Here is a 16,537-nt window from a genome sequence, read left to right as displayed (position 1 = left end):
TTGTTAGTGTACATGCTCTGGCGTGTCTTACCATCGCTCTCCTGCTGACCTTCCACCTCGCAGCCCTCTAAGGCAGCATGGGGACAGATGTGCTCCCTAATGACTCTCCTCAGAGCCCATAGCTGAACAAAGACAGCGCGTGGCTTCCTGCTCGCTGCCAAAAGCTAATGCCACGCACCCATTAAGGGTTTCCTTGCACGCTCCAGGGCTCAGCACTATGTACTCATGTGCTAATGGGGCCTCTCGCTCCTCCTCGCTGCAGTGTGCTGTGCAGGGCTGGAGTACTGCTGGCAGTGTCTACTTGCAGGCTTTGAGTGCTGTCTCATGTTCCTCTGTGCTTACTGGTGTGATGTTTTATGTTCTACATGTGTTGTTGTGCAATCAGTGTCAAGACCTGCAAAAAGTGACGCAAGTACAGAACTCAAATGTCAAAGGTTTCCTGTTATTTTGTTGAGGAAAAGTGAAACGCATCTTCGTGCATTTTGAGGAGGGGCCTTTTTTGCTGCGATTGTATGTGTGTGTCTATTTTTTTTTTTTTCCCCTCCGCAGGCTGCTACTGGATACATGTGTGTTTTTTAGTATTAACCATGTAACACAACTCCACATTAATGTCCTAAATAATCAACTTGAGTGTTCATTGATCTACTCATCTCTGCTGAACAGTTTCTTTCAAGTGTATTCTCTTGTTTTTGCTTAGTTTATTATTATCGTGCACTTATTTCTTGCTGTCTTGCTCTGTCTTACTGTCTTTCTCTTGCTGAAGCTGAATAGTAATGTAGTATGCAGGCTGCTGGAGGGACACTGTTAGAAATGGTTCTGACACCAAGCCCTCCTATTGACCTCACTCAAACTGAGCTGTTTCTGCTTGCTGCCAGAGCCCTCCCGTGGCCCTTTAGCTCAGTCTGATTGGGATAAACAACAGGTTAAGCAGGATGTCAAAGCTTGATTTCCAAAGGAGACTCCTGTATATAATATATTCTTGATTTATTATTATATTATTGTAATATAATGGTCATTAATATATAACTTGTTATATATCTTAATATATAACTGTATTATACTTGTGCATTTTTTATATTGTTATACAGGTATGTATAAGCATAAACAATACAACGTATTTTGCAGACACGTTTTTACTAACTGTAGTGCAGTACACATAAAAAGTAAAAGCTTCATAATCTGAAATATATTGATGTGCCTTAGCTGAGCAGAGCTCTGGTCATCTATAATTATAGCACATCCAAAGTGATAGTGTTACAACCTTCAATAAGCATGCACAGTTCTGAAGTGCAAGAGTCTTCCTTTTTCTCCAAAGAGAATTCTTTTGAAATATGCCAGATTTCTCCTTGTGCTCTGTGAAGGATTTGGCGATAAGCCACATGTTGTGTCTGGTTCGTGTTACCACACATTTGCTTGCAGTCCAGTACATGAAAGGTGTGCATTCTTAGACTTGTGAGATTCATCTAATGCAGTGATAAATGGCATTGACAAAAAAAAAGATTAAGTCAAAAATTAGCGTAAGATACTTTTTGTATTGTCTTGAAAGTTTTATGATAAAAATCTGTTAGTTCCTTACAAACTAACATCATAAATTGGCATCATAAATTGTCATTATTCTTAGTCTTTATTATTATGAGACATTTGTGTTTTTGGATCTGGTTAAAGATTTGTGTTCCAGCACATGTCTTTAAAAATACAGCAGAAGCCAAGTACTTTAGACAGGAACTGGTCCTTCTCATCATTTCCTATAATATACCTCTTCCTGTCTGATAGACTCCTTCATGTAAACACGAGGAGATTAATGTTGTAGCTCTCAAGTTGCAGTAATTGTATTTAACTCAGAAAACTGCTCTTTACAGCACATGTTCACATAGGGTATTTAATGCATAATTAACTAAATGTTTTATATGTGCTTAGCACATATGTACCTATGTACAGCAACAGCTTTTATTTCATATATAAGTATATAGTTACTGTGTTGGAGTCCCTGAAGATGTCTTGGTGGTTTTCTAGAAAGTGTATTTCTTTTAAACCCCACACTGGCTGTTTTTGTGTGCATTGTCACTAGAATTTGTTTGTCATATGCATATCACCTTGACTTTAACATCTGCATCCTGTCAAAGTCGTGGCCATATCTTAAGACACTATGTGCACACTATACCGCATGTTACCATTCACTGTACAATATTCGGTACTTGAGGAGGTGATCTTGGCTCATGTGTAACAGATAATTCAGACATGGTGTTCTTGATCACCAATCCTGTTCTCACAGCTCTGGTTCTCTCCTCCTGTAGGTAATCTGCCAGCCGGAGAGCACAGCTTCCCATTTCAGTTTCTCATACCAGGTAAGATTAAGGATAAGTGGACTCCCAACATCTGAGTATGTTATAAATTAATTACACACTATAATCCTCCTGGATTAAATTGACATTTACATGGTACAATGGAGATCACTGGAAGTCAAAACATAAAAGATAAGTTTCATAGTGTAGGTATCAAATTATACAGTGGTGATTTTGTTGTGTATACAAACTTAGCGACTCTGAATAATTTCCCCATGGTTACTCATTAATGTTCTGACTAACATCAACATTGGTCCAACTCCCTTCCTTCCTTCCCGGTCTGTCCTGTTTTACGAGCAGCTGTATGCAGAAACTGTTCAGCATTGCTCTTTGAATAGAATTCATAAACACTCCATTGGGAATGGGTGTCTCTTAAGTGTTAGGTATACCACATGGAGGTGTAAGGTCTAAGATAGTCACTGATATCTCTGAAACATGGCGATGGGGGTAGAGGAAGATGTCCTCTTTTCACTTCTTGTCCTGTGACACTAGCAGTGCTAGCTGTACCAGCTCTCATGAGTTTTGTCATGCCTCCCACCTTACAAATTTCTGGAACCATCTACATGGATGGCCGCCATCATTTTGTGCCTGTCAAGGCAACAGTATGTGACTCGATAGTTCAGTTTCATGCTTAACTGAAAAATGAAAGAAAGAAGCAAAAAAAGATGGAAAATGATAAATCAGGTGTAACAATCTTCGGTCTTGGTAGTGACTCATTTCCAGTACACATGATGACACACAGAAGCAGAATGGTCTTCCAGGCAAAGAGCCAGTTTGGAAACAAAACTGTATCAAGGGAACAAACCAAACAATCAAAATGACACACATCCTAGGCAGCTGTGACCATGCATGCACATCAGTGAAAGGAGAGCAGAGCAGGGCTGCTAGGCCTCTGCATATCTTTAGATGTTAGAAATATAGTATACTTGGCTCCACTCATGAGCTAATGATCAAGCTCTTTATGAGTTTAGTTGGCTGTGTTACAGCAGGGTGAGCACAAATTCTGCAGTCTAAATAGCTCTCTCTGTGTCCTCGGTTTAATGCCTCTGGATTATAGTAATAACCTCAGTGATGGCATACTGTGCCCTCTGCTGACACATTACAGAAGCACACACTACACTTTGATGCACTGACATAAATTTAGAACCTTTTAGAGCACGTTCAGTCACGACTGTATGAAAGGTCATGAAAGGTGTTGGGCACTGGGTTTGTGCTATGATTGGTGTTTAATTACCTTAATGATTCAATCTTCTGATTATGGATTCTGTACCTAGAACCATATAGCAGAAGCTTTAGAATGAATTCACTTATATGGATGTTTTTAATAGTTCCTTAATTTACAGCAATTAAGCCATCACTGTTTATACTCCTGCACAATCCGTGGATGTCAGAAGAAACCAACAGCAGTCAGCCGACAACAATCAGCTTGGCCTGGAGGAAGGGTTGATGGCAATTTTGGCTGATTGGCTGACCTGTGTCTGTCAGCACTTAGGTTACAGTGCTAACAATAACCTTTCTATAGGAATTGCTCTGGGGAGTAACTGCTGTTCTGAGCAAGGGAATAATAAATGCAATGGCGGAATGCCTTTTTCCCCCTGTCTGAGCTCCAGGCTGTTGATGGAACGTTGTGGATTTGAGCTCCCACTCAGTGGCTTGGTTGGTGATCATACTTCAAAACATCTTGACAGATTTGACCTAAAAGTGATCAAATGTGCCTAATGTGTGTATTTATAGCATCATGCCCAGCCCTCCATTTACCTGCCAAAGCCTCCAGCAATAACGAGCCTTTTTAGATGGATCCATCAGTCTGTTCTTTTTCTCGTCTTTGTCACCCGTTTCCATTATTAGCGCTACTAAATGAGTCCCTACTATTCACAATCCTACCATAGTGGAGCAAGAGACCATTTAGATCACAGGGATCTTAACCAGTGACAGTGCTATATAAAGCTTTGATTAATTAGCTCCATCGAGCTCTGACTAATAAGTCTCTAGGTTACTGTTCCCAACATTTTAAAGAAATAAAACAGCTTTTCTTTAGATGTTTTTATAATAAATGTCAAGAATCACAGTCTACATGACTAACTTTTACAAACCGTGTCATTCTCAGCCCATGCTCCCACCTCTTATGAGGGACCTTTTGGGAAGATCTTGTACAGAATCAGGGCTGTAATAGACACGCCACGGTTCTCTAAGGACTACAAGACCCAGAAGCCCTTCTACCTTCTCAACCACTTGAACCTCAATGAGGTGCCTGATATAGAGGTAAGAAGTTGTAACACTCTTTATAAAAAATAATGTATACAGCATCCATTCATGTCCCTCCAGATATTGCAAAAGAAACCACTCTTTTTATTTCATCTCCATCGGAACAATCATTAATTACAAGTTACTCTTTTTTCAGTATCAGGAAAAAAGCAAGAAGCATATTGTACAGAAAATTACACAAAACCTCCAAAACTAAGTATAATATTAAATGTATAAATAATCAATCAGTTTGTGCAGTCTGTACTGCACCCACTGAATGCCACTTTCAGCCATCCATTCTCACAGTCTTAAAACCACAGAGTTATAGCTGTGCCCTACCCTCCTAAAAGTGTTCCTAACATGGTGTTGCCCAGATGGGTGCACACCAGATTAAAACACCTACATACTTAAATATTATATCACCATATTCTCCTGAATCATTCAACCCAAACCATGAAGAAATATATCCGACAACTTATTTGATTCAATTCCCAATTCCTAAAGTAATTTCTTCTCCCAGCAACCTAGCTGTGCTGTGACAACTAAGAAGTTCACCTACCTCCTAGTGAAGACAGGCACTCTCCTGCTGAAGGCTCACAGTGACCTGAGAGGCTACACCCCAGGGCAAATCATCAAACTATCTGCTGAGATTCACAACAAATCTGGCAAAGACACTGGCTATGTGCTAGCTAGCCTCATACAGGTGGGAGCACACATTTAGATTTTTGTAACAGCCAATAAGCATTCTTACTTCAGTTGAGACTTTTGCAAGACCAGAGAAGTGCGGTGTCAGTGGTTTTTAGACAGCTGTGGTTCTAGGTTCTTGATGATGTAAAATGAGGAACATGTCTCTTATACCCATGTCTGTGTGCATATGTGGAATCAAATTGTGGGGCCAAATCCTTTTGGGATAGTTAACCGTTATAGGGTAGATAGGATAGATAGCCGTGTCAAAGGCTACTTTGCTTAGGGCTTTGAAATGATAAGCTGTGAACAAGTGTGCTCCATGTTTGTCCCATGTATGCTGTTTCCTTGTTTAGCTTTACATATATTTAAATAATACTGACCAAAGCCATTGGAGATGTATAAATTGAGTTGTTTGAAGAGGTGGAGCAGATGAATTTGGATTGGCCATCCCTCATCAAAAAAAAAGCTTTTTAGCTTATTAATCAACACAGATTTCTTTTCAACCTCCTTTCTAGTTGCTTTTTTGTTCTTTCTGAAGGACCTGTGTTCATGTAATGTCATTGATTATCTGTGCTCTTTTTCCTATGCACAGAAAGTGACCTATAGAACCAAACGGCCATTGTGTGACTTGCGGACCATAGCGGAGGTGGAGGGGGCGGGTGTAAAGGCAGGCAAACATGCAGAGTGGCGGGAGCAGATCATTGTTCCTCCCCTCCCTCAGTCTGGCCTTGCTGGCTGCAGTCTCATAGACATCGACTACTGCATCCAGGTTAGGGAGAGAATGCCCTATTCTTCACTTACAGACACACAAAGGCTGGGGGGGATTTTTAAAGATCAATAAGCTCTAGTCATTTTGTTTTATTATCAGTAAAAGAATTCTTTAAAAGTATTAATTATCATAATGCTTCATGGAAAAAAAAAAAATACTCAGCAGACTGTACTTCACAGACCATTAGTATTTATAAAAATAGATTTCATGAAAATCCAGATATGCTTTCTCTTCTTGACCCTTGCAGACAGTGACCAATAAGACCAAAGAAAGCATCAGTGCCTGTGATTGTGAACTTTTATTGTAACTTTCTAATTATCTCTGATTCCTGTAGGTGTCACTAAAGTCTCCTGAGACAGTGGTCACTCTACCCATCTACATTGGGAACATTGCCATCAACCTGACTGCTTTACAGTCACCTCCAGTCAACACTCTTCAGCATGGTGCTCCAATGCCTCCTATGACAAGCCTCAGTCCCAGACCAGTTGTTCCAAGTGCTCCCCCTGTTGAGGATGACCTGGAGGCTGAGCAGGGTGCAGGGGGGCTAACCAGTGAAGAGATTCCCACCAAGAGTCACTCCCAGCAAGACCCATCAGGCCAGGCTCTTACCCTGTCTCCCAGTGCGTTCAGTCACATGCCAGGCCAAGCTGTTATTCAAAGTCATCACGCCCAGTCAGCAGAGAGCTCCACGCCTTTGTTCTGTGTGTCCACGGGTGCCACTATCCCATTTTTCTCTGAAGGTAATGCCACTCCTGTGCCCACCACATGCCCGCTTATTCTGCCTCCGGAGTACAGCAGCTGGGAATACCCACATGGTGAGTGACCTCATGTGTACACATTATCCTGTTTACTTGATGCAAATATTATCTGCAACAAGAACCAATACATCATTGTAAAATAAATTGAACAGGACCCATGGGAAGGAAAGCCAGATATATCATTGAGATAATTAATCCTGTTTATTTTTTCCAGGGCATTACATATATTTTTTAAATAAATTTTTGTCTTCTTTCTCATTCCAAGAACCCCCACCCACATATGAGGAAAGCTGCAGCAGTAACAACTCCAGCTTCAACACCAGCTTGACGTAGATGAGTCAAGGCACTGGAAAACACACATTTCCATGTGTACATCTGCAAGTGCCCCTGCTGGATGCTCTAGTCATTGCATCCCTATCCCAAATCTGAACAAGTTTAGATAGAAGGGATCATTGAATTTTCATTTGATTTATAATACCAGTACTCTTTGTTCCTTGGTATGGAAGAAAGGACCCTGGAACAAAAACAGGGAATGAGCTTATCAGTGCCTAAATACAGTAGCACTCCTGAACAATTACAGGTTAATGAAACCTACTGCATATATATGAAAGGAATACCAGCATCTGTGATGTCTTTACATGAAAGTCTGTATCTATATGTCTTTCACTTGGCCCAAGCTGACCTTCTGTGAAGCCTGTTTAAAAAGACCGGCTTAGTAAAGCCACAGCCTGCATGACCATTTCTGTAGGACTTTAAAACAAAACTGTGGTCACTTTACGCCTTTGATCTGTGAACCTGCAGAGAAATGTTCACTCAGGCCATTGAGAGTGTAAGATGGCTGTTGTGGAAACCCTGGTTATTAATAGGTAGCCATCTTTGCTACTGGAGGAAGACACGGTACATCTGTCACCCTCCTTATCACTGAACTGCAATGAGCTCTATGCAGACACTGCTTTAGCTTTCAACATATAATGTAGCTGATCATTATATATGGGTAGAGAAGGCACCACATGGTGAGTGAACAGTAGCTACTACTCTTTGGATAGACAGAGGAAAAACAATTCTTGTTACCTTTCTACCTTGGATGTTGACCGCTTGCTTAATTTTCTCATTGAAGATTTAGGAAGACCTTGCTTACCCCTTAATCATTATTATATTTAGTACATTTTAACTATTATGTAATAATTGCAGTAATAATGTTGTTGGATAAGAAAAAAACATTGTTGGAAGATATGAGAGTGAATTATCATTACTTTGTAATGATTTTGCACTGGGTCATTTATTATAAAATGCCGCTATCAAATTGGCTGTTATGACCCTCTGCATGTATTCTTAAAAGTCGATGCACACCCAGTGAGTGTGTGGGGTAAGTTGTGATTAGCATTGCACTATAATGAAATGTTTACTTTCAGGTGCAACCAAGAAAATATTTCCTGAACTGGAATGAAATGCATGGGCTACAACAAATATGCACCACTGAAACTTAATGCAAACCCCAAATGTTTGTACATGATTTGTATCTTAATTTATTGTGTTTAAATCAAGCCACAACTACTGATCGTAAAAATTTATTGACTTCCCAGTTGAGGCCTTATATCATACTATGATTGTTATGTGCATCTTTGATAGTATTCCTACAGTGTTTTAAAAGTATGATTAATCATGATCCTTGAACTGTTGGTTTATCAAACATTTGAAATATTGAAGCACAAAATAGCACTTTTTAATAGAATTTGATTCTGTCTATTTCTATATTTAATTCTGTGAATGAAAGACACAGCGAGTGAGAAAGACCTCCTTTAACCAATTTCCAAAAATTCAGTATTGTTAAGTTAGCTTTAGATTCAGTTTAGTGTTTACTGTCATTTTCGGCATAGTGGAAACATTGTTCAAATTCCTGGTTCCTCTCCAGTCTTTCTCAAGTACATGTTCAGTTTCAGTCTGTTTAGTTCTAAATACTCAGCCGGGAATGTTAGTCATCACTGTCCAGCATCTAAAGGTTGAGAGTTATGTTCTTAGCATAGATTTTACAACAGACTGTGCATCCCTGTTGCGGTGGGTTTGTGTATTCAGGTGCACATGTGCATGCCCGTAGACTTTTCAGTACTACACGAGATGCCATTTAATTTAAAAAAGTGTCATACATTGATAACATTTTAAAACAGTTAAGAATTTGTATTCAATTGTCCAGTATCTAAATCGGAGAGGTAGCAGTCACAGAAAACAGGCAAGCTGTTAAATGTGTAAAGGGCCTTCCTGATTCAGTCAAAACCAAAACTGTGCTTCACTAATCCCACTAAGGCATAGTATGTAAAACGTCTTCCATCTACACATTGTCACACATGCTTGGTGTGACAATTGCAAACTTTAGATGTTAGAACATTGGAATAGAGTAATACGGTCTGATAAATCGTTTTTTAAACACCTGAATGGGTTTTTCTTGAGGGATTCAAAGCAGCTTGCTCATGAATGTTCAATACAGTACTGCATCATTCCAAGGATACAAGGATACTACTGTTCTCAAAACAAAACACCATATAATTTTTTTTTTTCATTTGTCCACCTGGAAAACTATGGTGACGTACCTGCACGAGCATATACCACCACGCATGTTCTTAATTTACATCAACCCCTTGCCTTAACTATGAAAATAATAATTTAGTCTTACTACAGCTGTGGCACACAGAGATGATATGGCTGCGACTTGGTTTTAATGGTTTTCCTTTTGCATGTTATTAGTTTCCTTGATTCTATACTCTAAATGAATACCAATGTATTGATCAAGAATTATAGATCCTATTAGTTTTATCTAAAAAGGCCCACCATACTTGTTCATCTCCTTTCACAATGAAAAAGGTGTTGAAATTTGCAGAGTGCAGTAAAGTGGCTCCAGCTTTGGTTTGAACTTGAGATGTATGTATTGACCCCTCTAGCTTTTCATAATTCTCATCACCAAAGGTTCAACAGCTTTATTACTTTGTTTGTCCATCATATGTTACTTTTTTAATTGAAATGGGTGGCCTGTGGTTTTGTACTTTTCTATTGGAAACAGTGATTATGTGCATATGGTGAACTTTGGAAATATGTTATCGCCCGATGCTTGTTAGCGGGTTTTGCAATGCAGTAGCACCATTGTGGATCAATGTTGTATTTCAGAAAAAAAATCTAAATTGTACAGTGTACTAATAAAATATTATCAGCCTCTATCACTTTGCATGTTGCTGTGTCATGGTAATATTTATATAGTGCTTCTCCTGAATGCTTATTTGCTTCTTTTTTTAACCAGGATGGGTAGAATTGGATTCCAGGAAGTTCCACTTCTTTATTGTTAACTCATCAAATTTATCAAGAAAGTTAAACGCAAGTCTATGTCTGAATGCAACAGCATTTGTTGTTACTACTGTGGCTAAGCAATGATCAAAATGCCCAATTTAGGAAAAGAAAAATGTTGCTTGGTTAACCTGAATTGCAGGTGTGTGCACACTATGAATCCTTATTGAAAGGACTGTTTTATTAAATGGTGATTTTCTCTTAAAAACAACTTTGATAGAAAGCTAGCAACAGAATGATTATAGTCAGCGAATCCAATGCAGTTTAAACAAAGCTAAATCTTGTGTGGAGGAGTTTAATATAACCAACATTTCTCTTAAGTTATAAAACTACCCCTCTATCAATGTCAGTGAGAATAAGCACAACTGAATTTTACCATGACAAGCATTAAAGGGTTCTTTGCTGAGTGGTCAGTATTATGACTAGCTAAGAACCTGCCTGTAGATCTCTGCTCTCTATGGGAGAAGGGTACTAAAAGATCAAGGCAACTGGAGGACAGGCCACACCTCCAGACCCGTCTGCTGCTGCTTTTCTGTTGCCATAGCAACTAGGCCCCGATCCATCAGTGTCTCGCACGGACATGGACCGAAAGCTATCTGCATGCACAGTAGCCTGCCCAAGGCTAAAAAAGAGGGTGATTTTGGGAGGGGATCTGATGGATTGCAAGTTGAGGGGAGAACGGGGAGAGAGAAGGGAAAGATGATGGAGTGATAACTGAACGGTATAATCGAGATGTAAAGATGAAGTTTAGACAGCGTCCTGCGCATTCGTAAATAACATTTACATATTGATAACACGAACACATCGTTGATCAAACCTTATGTAGACAGCAAACACAGAAACAAATACACATAATTAAGCAAGCAAGCACCACGTTAAATTGACGAAAATATGAACATGGATCATTACACCTCAAAATAGGTCGAGAAATTGAATCAGTGACGTGGGGACATAAGGGGTGGAGACTTGGGGTGAGGAACCATGGCTTCAGTGAAAACTGAGGTAAGCGAGAGATACAATTTTACCTTGTAACTTTTTTTCCGCGATGTTCATAAGAGTAAACTCGAATGGTAACAGTGATTACGGAGGCTCTTTGACGTACCCAGAGCCAGACGTCAAAGCTTTGAGGGTTTTTATTTGACCTCCATCTGCACAAATTTTCAAACATCCCGCCTGATGGTCTCAGTCTAAACTCGCTGCTTTTGTGTAGTATCGACAAGTGAGTGAGCATGATAATACCGACGGCCTGCTTGCTGTGGTATCGCAGCCCCGGAATCTGTATAAGATTCAGTATTCACCTTAATCAATTGATTTGTGTGCTTTATGCTGGTTACGGGGCCCCGTGCCATCCGGCTTCATATGCTATGTTGCTACATTCATAACGATAACAGTTTTTAAAAATGTGCTTTTGTATTCTTATCAATGCACGCTGATGCTGCTTTTGTGCAGTGCATTGAACTGCTCGTAAACAGTGTCTTTAGGTACCGTTGCAAAACCAAGTAGTCTGCATTTCATACAGGAAGCTAGCTAAAGCTAGCTAGAGCTAACTATGAGCTAAGATAGAAAATCTGTTGTGCTGTTGAGTGAATAACACGTTGACTTGGGTAAACATATCAAAGTTGGCACGTGTTTGATGAATAAAAGCGTCAGTTTAGCTGGATAGAGTTAGATTTTAAAGGTCATTGAATAAATACACTGCCAGTCTATTAAAGCTACCTGCTGCTGTCAAGTGTCCTCACCTTCATATTTCTGTCTGTTTTAGTCCTTAATTCTGTTAGACTGACACCGAACAGAGTGAGATACCTATCTATCTGTCGATCTGTCTAGTAATAGCTTGCTAGTGTATTTTCCAGCGAATGACTGGTAGAAGTGCATAGATTCAGTCATATAGCCGCTGTAACCTGTTAATGTAATCTCTTGGTTGATTTCCCTTAACAGTACTAGCTATATATCTGTGTATTCTCTATGCTGAAGTCGTGATATGTGTGGCTTGCGCCGATAGCCTTTATTTCCATGTCATTCTTAATTTACCCCACTTGTATTATTTCTACAGAAAAGTGTTAGGTGTCGGAGGGAACCTACCCTTCTTTGCCTGTAGAGGGAACCATACGCTCATGATATTCCATTCAGTTCACACTACTTGCTGGTGCTTCCAAGTTAGGAAGCAAGAACGCAATTACATGCACGTTTTCTAAAGGTTCCTGCGACTGTAGGCGTAACTGGATCTGTACTACCTGGCCAAATCTGGCGCATCCACTTTCGTCACATTCGGGACTGCTCCTCATTGAATTGAATAATGAATCTCAGGCTTAAATAAAGTCAGATAAGTGTGCTAGAAAATCAGTAATTTAATGAATGGTTAATGCAGGTGTTGTTCTGAATGTTGTTGCTGTCTGATTGCCATGTTCCTCTGTGTGCATGGGGCCATTTTTGATACTTTTGATTTAGAACTAATGGCGTAGTAGTCTTGATGGATATTGTGTTTACAAAGTCAGGCTTGGTAATGGGGAAACCTGATTTTTCTGATAATTCTGAAAAGCTGAAATTCAGTGCAGGTTTCTAACATTAGTAATAAGTCACTGTGATAGAAGTGTACCTTGAGTGTACATATGCAAACATCTCAAGAGGATTCCTTGTTTGTCAAAAGTGACCAGGACTACTTTTTAATGTCTGCAGTATATGTTTCTGTATTCCTATAGTCCTTACTGAGCATGCACAGGAAATGTCCTGCTGGTGAAAGGCAATATTTGGCTTAAAGCAGGAAAACACATTTCACTGTTCTTTACAGAAATGGCTTTTGACCAGGTTCATGTCAGAAAACTTTGACAAGCAAGGTTTTGGTTATCATGGTTTTTGGACTCCTTGAAATTGAGAACAATGATTTTGGAGTTGAGTGATACACCAGCAGTGAATCAAAAGGCTTCACAATATATCAGTTGTTAACCAATATCACAATATCCATATTATGTAACTCAAACCTACATTGTGCTGCCTGTTTATGATTCTGTTGTATTTTTGATGCGTTCTAAAAGATTTTTGCATGTAGCCAGAGCCATATATCTCTGGTTTAGTCTTTGTCTGTTTACTTACATAATTTGGGTTAGTCTTAGGCCATAGTTCGTTCTCAATCAAGCTATATTTTTAAACTGGTGCTGGGTTTGTTTGATAGTTCTTTGTTGTGCAGAACATAACCTCTGACACAGTGTGGACAATACATTTTATGGCTATACACTCTTTTCCATGTCTTACTTTTAAGACAAACGACAAAGTTTATTTCCATTAATATGTAAACGCAAGTTGCAAAGGAAATCACACACAAACAAAACAAGATACCTAAATTTGTATTACCTGATGAGCATTTTTTTAGTGCGCTGTCTTTGTTAGGAGCCTTTGTAGATGCATAACTCCATAGGTTGCCCTGGTTACCTATGGGCCAACCTGAAAACTGGGCCAAATCTAAGCATTTTCTACAAGGCTACAAGATGGCTAGAAATGTAAAGTCTGAGATCTAGTGTACTGTATATCAAATAAATTGTTTCTGTGCCTGACAGCCTACACATTTTTGACAACTTATTTTTAATTAAACTGTTTTGGAGACTTGTTGTGGTTGACTATTAACTGACATGTTGTCAAGACTACTCTTTATTTTTGGGTAAGAGCTAATTGAGATTTGGTTCAGTCATTGTGTGTGCGGTTATCTACAGATTTGTCAGCATGCTTATTTAAAGCTAAATCCTGCATTTAGCTGTGCACAGATAACGTCCTTTGCCATGCCATTTATGCTCTCTGTTTCATTAACACACTAGCACTTCATGGGCCTTACACAGTAGGGGTGTAACAGTACACAGAAGTCACGGTTCGCTTTATACCACAGATTGGACATAATGGTTTGGTATGAGTTGAGTACAGCATGAAAAAAGCAACAACCCCACCCCCAACGCATAAGGCTAGGCTTCTTTTTATTTATTTATTTTTAACACGCAGTACTGCAAGTTACATGGTGTCTTATAGTCCCCCCTGAGCTAGTTGGTGCAGATTGCAGCGCATTAAACAGTAAAATGTAAATGTCGGTCATATTATTATATTGTGCTGCTTAAGAAAATGGTAGCATGTTATAAAGCCACAGAATGAATAGAACAAGAAAAAAATTGTTCCACCTAGGCTATATTTGGACAGTTAAAGCTTAAGCCCAACCCAACAAAATGTAAATGCATATTGCTTCGGTAATGATTTTGGCCCTGTCTGCTTTCCAGACATAAGTTGGACTCTTGTTCTTTGGGGGGGAAATGAGGCGTGGGGGGTGCTAACTCCAGTGATTGACTGCTATAGTGTAGTGGGTAACAATGCTGCTTTTGTTTTTGGGCAAGACTTGGATTTGAGGCACTTCGACTATGTTCACCTACCAACATGAAGCAACTCAAATTCTATGTCTTGCCTTAATGTGAGACAAATCAGATTTTTTTTTCAGGGATGGGTGGACACAACTCCCATCTTGTCAAATCAGATTTGTTACTTTCATACATTCTGTCTGATTCGTGCTGATATGACATGAAGGAGAACGGTTAGATAGGAATTTATGTGGTTTTTTGCCTATATGCTTGCGCCGTAGTTGTCAAAACAACAATGGAGGAGAGCAACACCAGTACCCAGAGAATTTGTAGAGAGACAAATTTCCACTCTTTAATGTCTTCTGGGTTTGTCAGATGCTAGTCCCCGACGAGAGTTCAAATAAATGAATGGAGTCAATGGGGCTAAATAGCTAAAATTGAAAACAAATGGGTGTTTGGGCAGTAGGCCGCTAGCATTTCTGCTACTGAGTTACTGATTGGTGAGCTGACACTGGAGTGTCATAAATGCTTGTATCATACGGCATGAAACTCGGTGACTACAGAAAAATGGAAATATACAGGTTTTCTTTTCTATTTTTAAAGTAATGCAGGCTTCTACTTTCTACAAAATTAAAGGAAGATCCTGGCCAAGTGGTGAGAGACTTTTCATTTTTAGCTGTTAAACTCAATTTGCCCCTGTTCATAGACGACTCTCAGGCGCCCTCTGGGGTTCGGCAGTCATTTTTTGGTATAATTAGAGGAATATGAAGTGGAGAGGCTTCTTATAAACCGGTTTGGCAGTGACAATAGCTATGAAAACCACAAGCTATCAGTCTGACTTTTTTCGCCTTCTCAACCTGATAATGTAAAGCTGTTGAACTGTTTGTCATCCTCCAGAGCAATGTGCAATGCATACATGAGCTACTAACCCATACATTTTGTGCTTTTAATACCATGTGTCAACTCAAATACGACCTTTTTTGTTTGTTGATGACACAGGTGACTTGTACAAATATGTATCCATGTATGCATGTGTGATGTTTAGGAGGATAGATGTGTTTACATTAGAGATATAGGTCACTTGCAATTAAGAATCCGGACAGGCAAGATGGGCAAATCTGATCTCAGCAAAAAATCGAAATTGAATGAGGCTTGTAATGTGAACATGGCCTTTCATGTGTGGTCTAAGATCGGATTCATATCCAATTTGTGTCCATGCAACTTCAGTGAGAGTGGTCAGATCAGAATTCATGTGAATTATTATTTATTTTATTTTATTTTATTGGCCTATACGTGGACGCTTGCCGCTGTCGTCATCAGCCATCACCGGCAGCGATGTAAAACATTAATGGACCAGACCCACAGCAGTAGCTGCAAAAACAAACTGTGTTGTTTTTGCCATCTTGACCTGATTGCATACAGCTGACAACCTGTTGCCATCTTCCAGAGCAAAATGTGATACATGATACTATTCTATCCATTATGCCTGTTTTAATACCATGAGTCATCTCACATGTCACTTGTGATTATTAATGTGAACCACCAAGATGGGCAAATCCGATTTGATCAAAAAAATCTGAATTGAACAGTGAGGTTTGTAAACATAGCCTTTAGGTTGCTAATATTAACGTAGCCTTTTGTGTGCAGTCCTAGATCGAGTTTGTGAGCATGCAACTTGAATGAGAGTGGTCAGATCAGAATTTACGTGACACTTGCGTATACGCAGGTGCTTATTGCTGTCGTCATCAGCCAGCACCAGCAATGGATGAGAACAACAGTGACAACCGTAGCTGCAAAAAGCAAGCCGGCTGGGTCACTTAAACCCTCTCGACCAGATCATGTACAGCCAATGAACTGGGTCACTTGCAATTATCAGTGTGAACCATCAAGATAGGAAAAATGGAAAATGCTTATTTGTTTAACTAGGTTAAATATTTGAATGTCCTCCAGTGATATCATTTTCAATATTCAGTATTAATTTCCATCTTTCATGAGCTAATTATATAATTGCCAAAATGTTCAATCAATAGTAAATTTCCACAGCTCTTTCTGTTAGATAAAACCTGCAATTTCTACGCT

The 16,537-nt window shown here is 39.4% G+C and overlaps 2 protein-coding genes across 3 annotated transcripts in view; both read left to right on the top strand.

The window, feature by feature from the left end:
• The window catches only part of arrdc1b (arrestin domain containing 1b), a 28,626-nt gene extending 18,627 nt beyond the window's left edge, over positions 1 to 9,999 (top strand). Inside the window, exons 3-8 of the mRNA XM_027003671.2 lie at positions 2,295 to 2,345; positions 4,450 to 4,604; positions 5,107 to 5,289; positions 5,866 to 6,042; positions 6,377 to 6,857; positions 7,066 to 9,999. Of these exons, the coding sequence (XP_026859472.2) occupies positions 2,295 to 2,345; positions 4,450 to 4,604; positions 5,107 to 5,289; positions 5,866 to 6,042; positions 6,377 to 6,857; positions 7,066 to 7,133 (1,115 nt within the window). The 3' untranslated portion in view covers positions 7,134 to 9,999. The remainder of the gene's footprint in view (positions 1 to 2,294; positions 2,346 to 4,449; positions 4,605 to 5,106; positions 5,290 to 5,865; positions 6,043 to 6,376; positions 6,858 to 7,065) is intronic.
• Positions 10,000 to 10,742: 743 nt separating this feature from the next.
• ehmt1b (euchromatic histone-lysine N-methyltransferase 1b) overlaps positions 10,743 to 16,537 on the top strand; it is a 38,622-nt gene continuing 32,827 nt past the window's right edge. The window contains exon 1 of one of the 2 annotated variants that reach the window (XM_027003666.2): positions 10,743 to 11,132. In XM_027003666.2, the coding sequence (XP_026859467.2) occupies positions 11,112 to 11,132 (21 nt within the window). In that variant the 5' untranslated portion in view covers positions 10,743 to 11,111. The other variant, XM_027003670.2, reaches the window with a different exon arrangement.

The sequence above is a fragment of the Electrophorus electricus genome, chromosome 6 (genome assembly GCF_013358815.1).
Source record: "Electrophorus electricus isolate fEleEle1 chromosome 6, fEleEle1.pri, whole genome shotgun sequence".
Classification (NCBI taxonomy): Eukaryota; Metazoa; Chordata; class Actinopteri; order Gymnotiformes; family Gymnotidae; genus Electrophorus; species Electrophorus electricus.
Note: the sequence above shows the minus strand (reverse complement) of the source record. Positions and strands in the feature narration are given on the sequence as shown.